We start from the raw sequence: 15,463 nt of genomic DNA, 5'->3' as shown, positions 1-15,463 counted from the left end.
TTCTTTGATTTTTCACAAATAGCAGACCTACAAGCTCGCTATGAGCTTGTAGATGCACAAGCACCTGCCCCTCTAAACGCCACTGCTGCCTCATGTGTTCAAAACGGTTACCTTTCAGGTTTCAAATTCAAAAGTAGCAGATCTATAAGCTCAAAATGCATCTCTTTAGTAGGGATGTCCGATATTAACTTTTTTGCCTATCTGATATCCCGATATTGTTCAACCCCTAATTTTCGATCCCGATATCAACCGATATATGCTGTAGTGGAATTAACACAATATGCCTAATTTTATTGTGACGCACTGCTGGATGCATTCCTAAATGTAAGGTTTTATTGTGACGCCCTGCTGGATGCATTCATAAATATATGAAATGTATAATAATGAAAATAATCATCAATTCGGGAGAAATTTTAATGGATCAAAACCGATAACGATATTTTCCGATATTAAATTTGTATGCATATATCGGCCGATAATATCAGACATCCCTACAATTTAGCATAAAAAAACACACAAAATATGGAGTTAGGAGGTTTCTCCCCGACAGCAACATTTTCTAGACAAAGCGCCACCTAAAGGTGGCCTTTCTTTTATTTGATTTGATTTATTTAGAAAAGCAATCATAATACAACATTATAATCAGCGATTCAAGGATTACACAGTAAAGTCCAAAGACTTATTTCCACTGAGGTCCTCTCACACTGAACGGAACAATACTTTAAAATACTGTACATATACATTACAACAAGTACGTCCCTATCCATCCCTCTAAGATGACCCTTTATAGGGGAACCTTTTCCAGTAGCCATTTTTTAGTTTTCTGTTTAAATGTCCTCAAATTGGAGGTCAGTTTAACACTGGATTCCAGGCTATTCCACTGTGTGGCTCCTATATAAATTACACTAGCCAGTCTGAAATCCGATAGCACCACACACTACAGGATAAACGGAGCGGGGCAGAGCAAATATCAAACATTCTTGATGTTGATCGGGTCGATCCCAATCGCACTTTGAGCGCCCCCAAGCAGATCGATTGAGTCGAGCGTCAAAAATGCCCGAATATTGACTAGTGTAAGGCCACCATTAGCGGAGGTATGGGCTCTGCCCAGCACATTGTTGTGGTTCCACTGGTGATGCTGATGGAAGCACGTTACCTGGTCAGATGGGTGGGCCATTTGGCTACTCAACCTGGTCAGATGGGTGGGCCATTTGGCTACTCAACCTGTTCAGATGGTTATGCCATTTGGCTACTCAGTCAGAGCATGTTTATTTTAATGATCGATCAATCAATCGATTGTGTTCCACCTTGGATCAATGGAACCTACAGAGTATTCTTATTTATTGGTTAATATTAATGCTTATAGTGGCACTCAATGAGCTTTAGAATATGCTCTGGCCCAAATCAGACGAGTCAAGCTTTGCCAATGGACCACTCTCAAGATAACCAATCTCTTTCATCTCCCACTTGGAATATATTGTGTCCCATTTTGAAGGTGTTTCTTTGGCTGTTTAAACTGAAGCCTTATCTGGCCTGCTGTCTCTCGTCCCCTCTTTTTCTCTGGCTCTAGCGTTGTTGGGCTTGTTTACAAGATATAAATATGTTCATAAAGCTGACATTGGTTTAATCAGACCAGTGTGTGTCCAGTGGAAACCTCGTATGAATCGACCAGTGTGTGTCCAGTGGAAACCTCGTATGAATCTGATCTCAGGTCAGAATGGGTTATAGGCGATAATGGACGCACAGATCGGGGGGTAAAACGGGTGATACCGAACCACTTCCACAAGACCTGCCGCTATCACAGATTCACAAGACCTTTCCTCTGAAGTGATATACAGTAGTCGTAGAAAATTCCCCATAGCTTAATTTATTTGCCTTATTTTGTACAGGACTATTTTGGGCAACCTCTATAGTCATTCTTTATGACCCAGTTTCCAACTTTAGTTCAGGCATCTGTTGGGGCACTCCCTAATAATGCAACAGGACCCCAGTTTTGTGACTGCAGTTCTAAAATGCAGCTGCACAGACAAACCTGACCAACATAATGCGTTCTTGAGGAAGTAAGGCAATAATTTGTGTATAAAGTACAATATAAATTCATGTTGTAACAGTTAATTGTGAAAGATGTTATCTATATGTTGCTTAAAAAGTTCGTTTTTGGCATTAATGAATATGCTAATTAATGTGGCTAAGCTAACAGGAGCTACATTGTGGCTATTAGCATCTTAAGCTATCCTTCTGCTTTCAGTTAATGGCTCACAGTGAGCAAACGTGTTAACATGCTTATTTCCATTAGTTCATGAGGCTTTGAGCTTAATAGCAAAAGCACTATTTACCATAAGCATGTACTTTGTGCAGTGTTCACTTGATAACTTGACAGCCATTTCATGTACTTTGTATGTGGTTCATAATGTGTGCTAAATTAACTAGACATGTTTCCTATTCATTTACACACCAATTTAGTAGAGAACCAGCCGTACTCATTTGTCATTAATTTCCTAATAGTCCCATGTATTTTCTGTTACTGTATTGCAGATACCATTCATTCATTCACTGAGTCATTCTTTCATCATAAACCAACCCTGTCTGTTTGTACCTCCATCAACTTATAAAACCATAAATGCCAAAACTGTGTCAACCTTTTTCCTGCTCTCTGACTGGAGCCCCGTGGTGGTCATAGCATCAACCCCCCTAAGTTTATACACGCCTCCATTAGGCTACTAATATTTTACAGTAGTAACTTAAAGGTGTAGTGAAATGAAAAAGACGTTTTTCACACTTTAAGACCATATCCGTGTTCATTATATGGGCACCCATACCTAACAATGGATGCCAAAAAAATGTGAAAAACGATTGCATTATTTATTTATTAAAACGAAAACGTGCTGCTTGATGACCTGTAGAGATACACATCGATAAAAGCCAATAACAATGAAGCTCACCCGTTTAAGTCCCCATATCTGTGCCTCCGTCCATCACAGCTGCTACTGATTACAGAATACTCCGTTTTTATTTCCATTCCAGATAACATCCAGACAGTGTATTACTCGCTTTCAACTTAATCATCACGCTAGAATATGTATCTGAAAACATTATAGGGTAGAAATAAGCCACATAACAGTAAAATGGTTGTGCTGGCCGTCCATATGATTTATAAACAAACGACACCACGCTGTTGCGCATAGCATTAGCTACCGTCCCTAGCTACCGTCTCATCGCCTGAAGGGATGCGACGCTCTGATTGGTTCAGAAACTTCAGACCGGTGTTTCATGTTGAAACACCATTTTCATGTTGTTCACCATTTCCGTTTCACTACACCTTTAACTAAATTAAAGCTGACATGATGGCGGTATGAGCTTGTAGATGAGGTATTTATTTTCTGTATTTCTGCTGCTATATGTCAAAGTATAAAATAAGGCTCAAGTGGTTGATCAGATAAACCATTTTTGTTGATTATAAACAATTGATTGATGATTATTTGATTAATTGGAAATGTGATCGAATCGCTAATAAATTAATCGATGGTTGCAGCCCTAAAGCAGACACTGGCCAACATCTGATGTTTTATGTTGTAATGTTCACGCGTGACTTTTTTTTTTCCGAGCGCGGTCGAGATCATGGATTTCACAACGCTACGCCAGACTTTCCGGTCCTTCATTGCCATCCCCAGTTCCTGCTTTACTGATGCATGTGTCCCTATAGCGATGACATCAGGGGAACGACAGTTTTCTACCTGTGGTCTGCTTTGAGGCAGGACTCCAGAGAAGGGCAGATATAACCTCATTGTTTTCTACCTGTGGTCTGCTTTGAGGCAGGACTCCAGAGAAGAAGGGCAGATATAACCTCATTGTTTTCTACCTGTGGTCTGCTTTGAGGCAGGACTCCAGAGAAGAAGGGCAGATATAACCTCATTGTTTTCTACCTGTGGTCTGCTTTGAGGCAGGACTCCAGAGAAGAAGGGCAGATATAACCTCATTGTTTTCTACCTGTGGTCTGCTTTGAGGCAGGACTCCAGAGAAGAAGGGCAGATATAACCTCATTGTTTTCTACCTGTGGTCTGCTTTGAGGCAGGACTCCAGAGAAGAAGGGCAGATATAACCTCATTGTTTTCTACCTGTGGTCTGCTTTGAGGCAGGACTCCAGAGAAGAAGGGCAGATATAACCTCATTGTTTTCTACCTGTGGTCTGCTTTGAGGCAGGACTCCAGAGAAGAAGGGCAGATATAACCTCATTGTTTTCTACCTGTGGTCTGCTTTGAGGCAGGACTCCAGAGAAGAAGGGCACATATAACCTCATTGTTTTCTACCTGTGGTCTGCTTTGAGGCAGGACTCCAGAGAAGAAGGGCAGATATAACCTCATTGTTTTCTACCTGTGGTCTGCTTTGAGGCAGGACTCAAGAGAAGAAGGGAAGATATAACCTCATTGTTTTCTACCTGTGGTCTGCTTTGAGGCAGGACTCCAGAGAAGAAGGGCAGATATAACCTCATTGTTTTCTACCTGTGGTCTGCTTTGAGGCAGGACTCCAGAGAAGAAGGGCAGATATAACCTCATTGTTTTCTACCTGTGGTCTGCTTTGAGGCAGGACTCCAGAGAAGAAGGGCAGATATAACCTCATTGTTTTCTACCTGTGGTCTGCTTTGAGGCAGGACTCCAGAGAAGAAGGGCAGATATAACCTCATTGTTTTCTACCTGTGGTCTGCTTTGAGGCAGGACTCCAGAGAAGAAGGGAAGATATAACCCTCATTGTCAGCTCTTTAGCAGTGGCCGGCAAACTGTTCTTCTGGATCTGACTAGTGAAGAAACACAGGGAAGGTTGCCGTATATTAGATTAGTTATTGGGTGGCTCTTCCAAGACAGATTGTGCGCTCTCATTAGAAGGCGGGTGTCCATGTCTCTGAGCCATAACAGTAGAATCGGCTCAACGGTCATCCTAAATATTTGTTGACCCTCACTCCCCCCCCCACAGTGTCCAAGCTTCAAGAGGGAGGCCGACGGTACGGAGTCCCCGGAGCCGTTCGCAGCCGAAGCCAAGTTCTTCACAGAGTCCCGACTCCTGCAGAGAGATGTTCAGATCATCTTGGAGAGCTGCCCCAACCAGATCATACTGGGATCCATCGTGCATCCGGTAAGAAACCAGATCGTACTGGGATCCATCGTGCATCCGGTAAGAAACCAGATCATACTGGGATCCATCGTGCATCCGGTAAGAAACCAGATCATACTGGGATCCATCGTGCATCCGGTAGGAACCCTGAGAGCAGTGTTGTTTTTGGCAGCAAATTTCTATTTTAGTTTTAGTCATAGTCTCTTGAATAGTTTTCACTTGGTTTTAGTCACATTTTAGTCACCTGGATTGTTTTAGTGTTCAGTCTAGTTTTAGTCGACTAAATGTCATACGATTTTAGTCGACTAAATCTACATTTGATTTAGTCGACTAAAATTAGTTTTGACAGGCCTTGATGTCGTTGTAATGACATATTTTACACTTTGGTTGAATGCTGAAAATGGCAGATATACAATCTCAGATTGTATATCTGCTATTTTATTTTCAGCATGCAACCCAGCGTAAAACTGGATCTCTTGTCCACTAGTCCCTTCCTAACATTTTAGTCTAGTTTTTTTTTTTGTTGACGAAATTGTCAGTATATTTAGTCTTAGTTTTAGTCATCATAGATTCATTTATTTAGTTTTAGTCAGTGAAAAAAGGTAGTCGACGAACATTTTCCGTCTTAGTTTTAGTCGACGAGAACAACACTGCGTGAGAGTAACTCTAAGTCGTTGGTTCTCTTAATATTTCCATGTCGATGACCTTCCAGGTTTCTTATTCCATTTTGGGGCGGGAAACCTTTTTGGTGTTAGCATTATGCTATGCTTTAGCTATTGAAAAATAGCAGATCTACAACAAGCTCATAGCGCGCCACCGAGTGGCGCTCTACGAGCTTGTAGGTCTGCTATTTTTGAAAAATTTAAGAACCGCACTGACATAGAAACACAGCTTTTTCAGAAAACTGTCAGGACGTAGAAGACATTTTTAGAATCTGATCTCGGGTCAGAATGGGTTATTATTATTATGATGTAATATTTGTGCTCTCCCATTTCTTCTCCAGAACGGAAACATCACAGAGCTTCTACTGAAGGAGGGATTCGCCCGCTGTGTGGACTGGTCCATGGCCGTGTACACCCAGGGAGCAGACAAACTCCGAGCAGCTGAACGGTAAACACTAGACGCATGAATACATCCACGGGAATGGGTTTATCTATGTCTGGAATAGTGTTTTAACTATTCTACACTAACTATACTACGCTAGATGCATAAATACATCCATGGGAATGGGTTTATCTATGTCTGGAATAGTGTTTTAACTATTCTACACTAACTATACTACACTAGACGCATGAATACATCCACGGGAATGGGTTTATCTATGTCTGGAATATTGTTTTAACTATACTACACTAAATATACTACACTAGACTCATAAATACATCCATGGGAATGGGTTTATCTATGTCTAGTTAGTGTAGTATAGTTAAAACACTATTCCATACTACACTAGACTCATACATCCACCGGAATAGTGTTTTAAATGGATTTCTGTATGTCTGGAATAGTGTTTTAAATGGATTTCTGTATGTCTGGATAGTGTTTTAAATGGATTTCTGTATGTCTGGAATAGTGTTTTAAATGGATTTCTGTATGTCTGGAATAGTGTTTTAAATGGATTTCTGTATGTCTGGAATAGTGTTTTAAATGGATTTCTGTATGTCTGGAATAGTGTTTTAAATGGAATAGTGTTTTAACAGGTTTACTGCCACCTGCTGGACGCAAAGCCAACCTCAGACTGCCACGGGCTGTGGGGGCGATTTAGAGGTTGCGCACGCAGCACAGAAACGGATGTTGTGTGCGTCCATTTTATGCTAAATAAATAGCGTCAATGCTAACGAGCTAAAATATAGCCATCCTTGCTCTAGAAAGCGCCAATGTTTCCATCTAGACCACCGGATAATCAGCAAAGACCTCCGAACATCGTGCTAATTATCCAGACCATGGAGAGCTCCGTAGATTAGGAGTTATTCAGCTTTTAGTCTGCCTGTATAATGGGAGGTGGACGGGACCGCTGTTGCGCAACCCGGTCTAGGATCGCTAAAGAAAGAAAGAGGCCGAGCCAAAATAATAATGAAAAAATAGATATCGGCGATCCGGTTTGATATCAATAATAAAGCTTATCTGGCGGAGAATTCCGCCAAAAGCGGAAGGTTATTACATTCCTTATGGCCGGAGTACTCCGCCAAAAGTAGGGAGTGTGTTGAATTAATACCAACGTTTCGACCTTCTTGTTCAGCAGCAGAGCAATATCTATGAAATTAATCCCTTGTTTCTCTGATGTCCGTTGTCCCTGCTCAGGTCTGCTAAAGAGAAGAGGGTCCGTATGTGGAAGGATTATGTCGCCCCAACAGCCAACATGGACCAGAAGGACAGGGTGTTTGTAGCCAAGGTAAGAGCAAAGCTATTGTTTTTTTACTTTTTTTATTTTAATTTTCCTAAGCCTGCCCACATCTGTTCATCTCACTCTGCTCGAGCACCACTCAGTTCACACGGGTGTGATTTTTTTTCAGAATACTTTGTAGAATCGGGCCTCAGGTGTAGAATCGTCCTCGGGTCTTATTTAAACAATTTTTACATACGTCGCCTCAGGCCGTCATAAGGATTCGAACCGAGAGGTGCTATGGACGTCTGTGGACGTCATAGCGCACCCTCAAAGATACGGGCGAGATAAGAATATTCAGAATCTTTCCTATTTTACATTTTTTTTTGGTCCGTTCGCTTTTCGCTTGCCGTACGCTAACACTCTGGGCAATTATTAGCTTGCCGTTGACTCACATGTTAGCGCGGTGGAAAGAATGACTCGTATCTCCTAATCCAGGGCGCTCTCCGTGGTGATGAATGGATCGATATGCTGGCGCTTCATTTCTGCTCCTCATCCGACTCTCCCGCAAAATAAATAAAACGCTTTTTGGATCATATATCGTATAAATTAAAATGATCGGGATGTAAGGTCAACTTTGTAAAGTCAACTTTTTTAGGAAAGTGTTTCCGGTTCATGGCTTTCAGAGTAAAAGCGATCAGACAACTCCGGCACCCCAGAGCTCCTATTTTGAAGCACTTCCGGCACTAAAAGTGTTAATAGGATGAAGTGAATAATGGATGTTGTGGGTTTGACCCTTAATATCCAGAAGGAGTGGGAGTGCCTTTGAATGGCCCTCTTAGTCCGTCCGTCCTTGTCAACAGCCATTACTTCCAATGAAGTGAGATGGACTCCCGTCCTGTCCCAGACTGCGCTCCGTAATTCAGTCTAACCTCATTGTCGGCGTGCGATGATGCATTATATACTTCTCTCTCTCTCTCCCCCAAGTCCTGATTTGTAGCGTCGAGGAGTTGACTCCTCCGGTCGGAAACTGTTTGGCTCCTTCTTCCTTTTCCATTTTTGAAATTGAGTTTAGCCGCTCCTCACCCCCCCCCTCCCCTCCCCTCCTCGCCTACAGTATATACTTGTCTTTGTTTTTAAAGTTTAATACCCCTGAAGTATGGGTTTTTATCTCCCCCACATGCCCTCGGGTCCCTCCCCGGCCCTGGACTTTTAAGACCGTGAGGAATTAATGGCCAGCCTGTGGTTACTTCCATAAAAGGTGTTGCTTTGACAATCTGCTTACAGACAGAATGACTTTGAGAAACTGCACCCCCGCAGAAAAAATAATAAATAAATGGAACGGCTGGTTGGAGAAAATAAACTGCATTTTCCTGAGTCAGAGGGAAAAGGACTGGCGAAAGGATAACCATTAGTATTATATCAACGTGGGGTGCTACTAAGATCTCCCCCCCCCCCCCCCCCCCCCCCGTCTCTGAAAGTCTGAGTAGAGGCTGTGAAATTGTGTGTGTGTGTGTACAGTACAGTGTGTGTGCGCGCAGAGCGGAGTTTCCAGAGACATGAGAATGAAGAGAACAGGGGAACTGATAGAATAGGGACAAATATGACCTCATCAAAATCCATGGAACTATGCACACGCGCACGCACGCGCACACACTCCAAATTCCTTTTGTGCAGGTCTGACACCGCACTGCTGACAACACTGCTCGAACCCCCGATGCTCTTATGATCACAGTGGGGGGGCCCTTCCTCTCTCTCCATATCTCTCTGGTTCCTACCCACCCCCCCCCCCCCCCCCACACACACACACACACACACACACACACACACACACACACACACACACACACCACCCCCCCCCCCCACCCCCACCAGGCCAACCAGTGAAATCACAGCACGTTGCAGCCGGCCGGCTGCCTGCTACCTTAGCCAGTTTGTTTACGGATTAGCCAGTTGGTGACTGTGTGGCTCAGGAGGTAGAGCAGGTCGTCCAATGATCCATGGGTCGGCGGTTCGAATCCCGGCTCCTCCTCCTCCTGTCTACATGTCGAAGTGTCCTTGGGCAAGACACTGCTTGAACCCCAAATGGCCCGATGTGCTGGTTGGTCGGTGCCTTGCATGGTTTCCGCCGCAATCGGTGTGTGTGTGTGAATGTGGGTGAATGTAAGCCACAGAGTGGCGCGCTACGAGCTTGTAGGTCTGCTATTTTTTTTTAATCGAAGAACGACTGACATTTTTAGAATCTGATCTCAGGTCAGAATGGGTTAATCAGACCAGTGTGTGTCCAGTGGAAATCTGTATGACCCTACAGGAAATCGTATGAATCTGATCTCAGGTCAGAATGGGTTAATGGCGGTTCCGTGCCTTTTGGCAACCCTCCCCTTTCCCCTACATGATGTCACCTTGGAGAGCGAGAGAGGGTGGGAGAAAGAGTGGTTTTCTGGATGAAGTGAATGGATGATAATTTTCTTCTTGATTGAATGAAAAGGCCTCTCACACGATGGTATAGGTACGACACACGTGACACTAGAATCTTTACGAGGGCGACAATAGCCGATCTGCAATCTCGCAACGCTCAGATCGTCTTTTTTCGATGAAGATATTTGGTGTAGAAGGAAATGGTAGTGGACCCAATGTGAAAAAAAAACTAATAGTAATAAAATAAAGTGCTGCTGAATATAAAACAAAAATAAACTCGGAACCTTTCTGTAGGAAAGGTTCTGATTATGTAAACAAACTGAGGTGTGTAGCAGCAATATACTTATGAAATAATTATAATTATGAAAAAATACTGGTCTGGTAGTACAGCTTTGATTCTCCTGGGTCAGTGTGTGTGTGTGAGAGACAGAGAGCCTGTGGCTGTCATAGAGAAACTGTAGGCTGAGTGTGTGTATGTAGGCTGTGTGTGTGTGTGACCTCTCTAGTCTCTAGTACTCTACACATTACACACAACTCCTGCAACATGAGACTCAAATTCGCATGTTCTTTTCTTTTTTTCAATATATTTTTTATCCCACGATTTTGTAACCCATTTTTCACCCCTGTGTCAATCATCTAATGTGATCCTGGGCTCTGAGTGTCCAAGTTGCTCCTTTACACCTGACAGGGGGGGGGGGGGGGGGGGGGGGGGTTTCCCTGGTTGGACGTAGAGCGTGGAAGGAACACGTTATTAAATTTGCATGTTCAATGTCAGGAAAGTTAGCATCTTCACATGCTCTGGTGTGAGGCTGGCTCTCTTCTGAGAGCAGATATTCCCTGCTGCAGAGAAGATTCTTTCTGCCGGGGTGGATGTTGCAGGAATGCACAGGATTTTGCCACCATTGACAGTGTGGGGAAACTCTTCTCATTTTCCCCCCACCATTTGAGAGGGTCTTCCTTTTTGCCTAGAGGTGGCCGTGTGAAGTAGCGCTGAACTTCATCCCTCACGTTGTGGATCTTTTGGCCTTCCAGGATTTCCTCTTCATCAGAGTCCTCACTCTGGCTGTCTGTGTCAGAATGAAGGAGGTCATCCAGGGCTGATCTTTCTGCTCTGACGACGACGTCCTGCTGGACTCGTGTGGAGTCACCAGCACTCTCCTTTGATGGCAAGGTCTTCAACTGCCCCTTTCACCCTAGTGCCATCTTCAGCACCCAGAAACTTCAACTTCAGGTACCTTGGTTCAAGGGAAGCTGCAAGCATAATTGGGTTTTTCTCTGGGTTTGTCTACAGACTTCCCCATCTTTGGGTGATGCCTTTTTTGGCTTCGGAGACAACATTTTTACCTGGGCCCGTCTTGAGTTGGCATTTCTCCATGGACCGTTGCAGCCCTTTGACCAACTGTGGGAGACAGGACACTGTGGCATAATCCTGCCCACTTAGGTAAACTGTACGAGTTTCAAATGGCTGAAGCCCTTTCTTCCAGCAACACCCACTGCTCTGGCTTCAAGTCCAAGTATTTCTTGTTCTGTGGTGTTTCAGGATCTGAAAGTACTGCAACGACCGGCCAGCGCTGTTCAAGGAGCCTCCATCATGTAGAATGTGCTGTTCCATCTTGTCGCCACATCCTGGATCAACTTGTGCTCTTCTTTATCAAACCGTTTGTTTCTGTTGAAGTTTGGTACAGGCTGCCTCACTTTTATGGAAGTACTCTGCTATGCACCTTGAGGCACCCACAGCTCTGGTGATGGCCGTGTCTTTGAGGGCACTGTTCACTATGAGCTGGAGTGATCTACAAGCTCTAGATCTACAAGCTCTAGATCTAAAAGCTCATACGAGCTTGTAGATCTGCTATTTCTGGAAAAAAAATCGAAGAACGACTGACATAGAAACAGCTTTTTCAGAAAACTGTCAGGATGTAGAAGAACATTTTTAGAATCTGATCTCAGGTCAGAACGGGTTAGACCAGTGACTCATGCTGCTTGGCCTGCCTATTTGCTTGCTCGTCTGTCCCTCATGACATCTACTTCGCAAAGTCTTCCCTGCTCTCTGTTCTCTTACCGCCGTCTTCCTTTCCGCTCGTCTGTCGGCATGTCTTCCTACCGTTCACTTCTTCCTCTCTGACTTTTGTAAAGTAATCACTTCTGGAAAATAACAGAAGACATACCACAGGTTGTTTTCCAATCGCTTACTTTTCGATGTGCACAGAGTGCACAGTATATAATTCTAAACAGCAGCAGGTATCGTTTCTGGCTCCGAAGTATCGCGATATTTGGCTGCCAGACAGGAAACGGTGGGAAGTCTCGCGATACTTGGTGCGTTCAGAAATGTGCTTTGTACTTTATGGTATCTCTATTTTTATAGAGATACCAGGTCCATACCTCTATAAAAATTACACAGTGTACACATCGAATAACAAAACAGCAGACAATAATGTGTTACATGTCTTCTGTTATTTTCCAGAAGTGATTACTTTACAAAAGGTCTCAATTGTTCATAAATAATGTTTGTTCATGAGCTGGTCACTGAGCTCTCATTGACTCCAATGCATTCTGCCAAACTTCCGGTTAGTTTGGCTCCCATGAAAGTGTCATGGCGCAGCCCAGTCACGTGACCACTTCACTTCCTTCTCAGAGCTTCCTTGGTTTTGGCCTAGGACAAATAAAGAGGATAGAGCACGGTGGTTTGGCCAGGGCTCCTGCGGGAGGTTTGCACATGTGCATTGTTGTAAACAGGAACTGCGATGATGGGGTGTTCCAGCAGCACTAGTTTCCCTGGCTGGAGCGCACAGTGCACTCAGCACTAGTTTGAAAATGTATGAAGTAAATGCTTAAACATGTAGCTGGTGTTATGTTAGTCCACAGAAGTGAACCTTTCAAGCCTGTTTTCTCAACTCGCTGATTTCAGCCATATCTCCAAAACTGGTGGGTCAAACTGAACACCCAATCTCTCCCATGAGTTGTGTCTGCTGCACTATACAGGATCTTGCTTCAGTGATTTGCAAATTTTGCATAGCGTCGTCAACACAGGCGTCCTCAAAATCCAAGATATACAGGTCTTCACCATCATCAACCTCTTCGGGTGATGATGAAGACGGTTTGTCAATGTCATCAAGGTAAAAAAAACGCCTCCAAAGAGGATCATACGAGCTCCCAGCATGCAACAGCCCTTGCCCTCTCTCCCGCGCGGGACCTCGGCCTGGAGCTTGGTCCAGGACGAGGTCTCTGGTTTGAACTTCCACAGATCGTTGAAGACGCGAAACGGTGCGTAAGTCTGGCCGCCGAATATGTACAGCTCTCCGTTGTAGGCGAAGGCTGAATGTCGCGAGCGTCCGTCAGGCCTCGGGGACACTCCTGCCACGTCGCCGCTCTCCCAGGTGTTCTCCGTGTCGAACACTGTGACGTCGTTGAAACAGCTGTGATATTCCTCTTCCTGTGGGGAGCCCCCGAACACATACATCTTTGACCCAATCATGGTGGCAGAATGGTCTTCTAAATGAGGTGTCGGAAGGCCTTTCGTTTTAATTGAAGTCCAGTTCATTGGTTTATTTCTGGTGTCCAACGTGTAGACGCCAGCGTTTGTAATCCAATCTCCCATGATATCTCCATCCCACACATGCCACAATCCGTGGACATACATGACCCTCTCCAGGACGCAGGCAGAATGGAAACACATTGGCTTTGGACCATCACCGACAGTCTCAGGCTTGAACCATTGTTGAGTTTTGACATCAAATCCCCACAGCTGGTTGCAGAAACCCATTGACTTTTCTCCGATGTCTGCAGTCCCTCCAAACACGTAGACTGTATCTTCTACGAGGACAGCCGTGTGGTAGATGCGCTTAGAGGGGAACTTGTCCTTTTTGGGGAACCAGCCATGGGACACTTTCTCCCATCGGAAAGAGTCTTGGTCCGTGTGCAAGACGTGCACATCCATCATACCTGAGTCCAGACGGCGATTTCCCTCCAGCCCTCCGAAGGAGTAGATCTGGTTCCCCACGGAAACCACAGCATGGCAGGAGGTCTTCGGTGATCCTACTGACTTCACCTGACGGAACAAATCTCTCACCATCACCACTGTGGCTCCATGTGGTTGGTTAAAATCTTGCTCACCGGTATGGCTCGACGTGGTTGGTTAAATCTTGCTCACCGGTATGGCTCGACGTGGTTGGTTAAATCTTGCTCACCAGCATAGCTCGACGTGGTTGGTTAAATCTTGCTCACCAGCATAGCTCGACGTGGTTGGTTAAATCTTGCTCACCAGTATGGCTTGACGTGGTTGGTTAAATCTTGCTCACCAGTATGGCTCCACATGGTTGGTTAAATCTTGCTCACCAGTATAGCTCGACGTGGTTGGTTAAATATTGCTCACCAGTATGGCTCGACGTGGTTGGTTAAATCTTGCTCACCAGTATGGCTCGACGTGGTTGGCCGAAGGTTCCGGCCACTCAAGAGCAGATATTTGATTCAACTGAAACCTCGTGTTGAAATCTAATAGAGAAGGAGAAGGGGAAGTGAGCGGCGCTCTGATCATCATATTCCGTCTCAGCCAATCAGCTCAGCAGCACATTCCGTGCTTGGACGGACAGACAGACAAACAAAACGGTGCGGCGAGGCTAGCGCCCCCTAGAGGCCCCTCTCAGAAATGGCACTAAATCCAAAGCGTCTGAATAACTTGAGTGATTTAATTGTTATATTGTCTGACGTCAGACCGCCGCGCCATCGACTGCAGCTGATCGTCTTTTTTGCATGGAATGTTGAATTTGATGGGAACAATAACAAATCGCTCCCACAGGAAATATTTGACCCAGAAAGTATGAAAAACGAAAACTACCCTAAACCTTACGGAATTCATCAGTTTGTGGAGAAACAAAACTACCCTAAACCTTACGGAATTCATCAGTTTGTGGAGAAACATGACCATTTGTTGTTTGCTGTTAAAAAATCGTACATCCTCTGTAATTTAAAAAGTGTAAACGATGCCAATAAGAATGATATCAAAGTAGGGCACCCCTGGACTTGCATCACCCACTTTGATAAACTCTGTAATATTAGGGTCTAGGTGGGTGGGTAAACTCTGTAATATTAGGGTCTAGGTGGGTGGGTAAACTCTGTGATATTAGGGTCTAGGTGGGTGGGTAAACTCTGTAATATTAGGCTCTAGGTGGGTGGGTAAACTCTGTAATATTAGGCTCTAGGTGGGTGGGTAAACTCTGTAATATTAGGGTCTAGGTGGGTGGGTAAACTCTGTAATATTAGGGTCTAGGTGGGTGGGTAAACTCTGTAATATTAGGGTCTAGGTGGGTGGGTAAACTCTGTAATTTTAGGGTCTAGGTGGGTGGGTAAACTCTGTAATATTAGGGTCTAGGTGGGTGGGTAAACTCTGTAATATTAGGGTCTAGGTGGGTGGGTAAACTCTGTAATATTAGGGTCTAGGTGGGTGAAGTCAAAGCGTCTGCCTGTGGCTGAGCACCGTGCCGTCGACTGCACAATCACATCCTACCCCTGTTCGATTCCTGCCGGAGGAGACCTTTTGTTTCATGTCCTTCCTCCGCCTAGATAAAGCAAACACATCTTTATTTAGAGTGAGTGTGTGTGTGTGTGTGTGTGTGTGTGTGT

General features: G+C 44.4%; 1 protein-coding gene across 1 annotated transcript in view; it reads left to right on the top strand.

The window, feature by feature from the left end:
• The window catches only part of snd1 (staphylococcal nuclease and tudor domain containing 1), a 360,720-nt gene that overhangs the window by 24,672 nt on the left and 320,585 nt on the right, over positions 1-15,463 (top strand). The window contains 3 exon segments of the mRNA XM_083794554.1: positions 4,969-5,127; positions 6,110-6,216; positions 7,408-7,498. Coding sequence (XP_083650680.1) covers positions 4,969-5,127; positions 6,110-6,216; positions 7,408-7,498 — 357 coding nt within the window.

The sequence above is a fragment of the Protomyctophum parallelum genome (assembly GCF_964188405.1).
Source record: "Protomyctophum parallelum genome assembly, chromosome: 22".
NCBI lineage: Eukaryota > Metazoa > Chordata > Actinopteri > Myctophiformes > Myctophidae > Protomyctophum > Protomyctophum parallelum.
The sequence above is the reverse complement of the archived record's forward strand: the minus strand, read 5'-3'. Positions and strand labels throughout refer to the sequence as shown.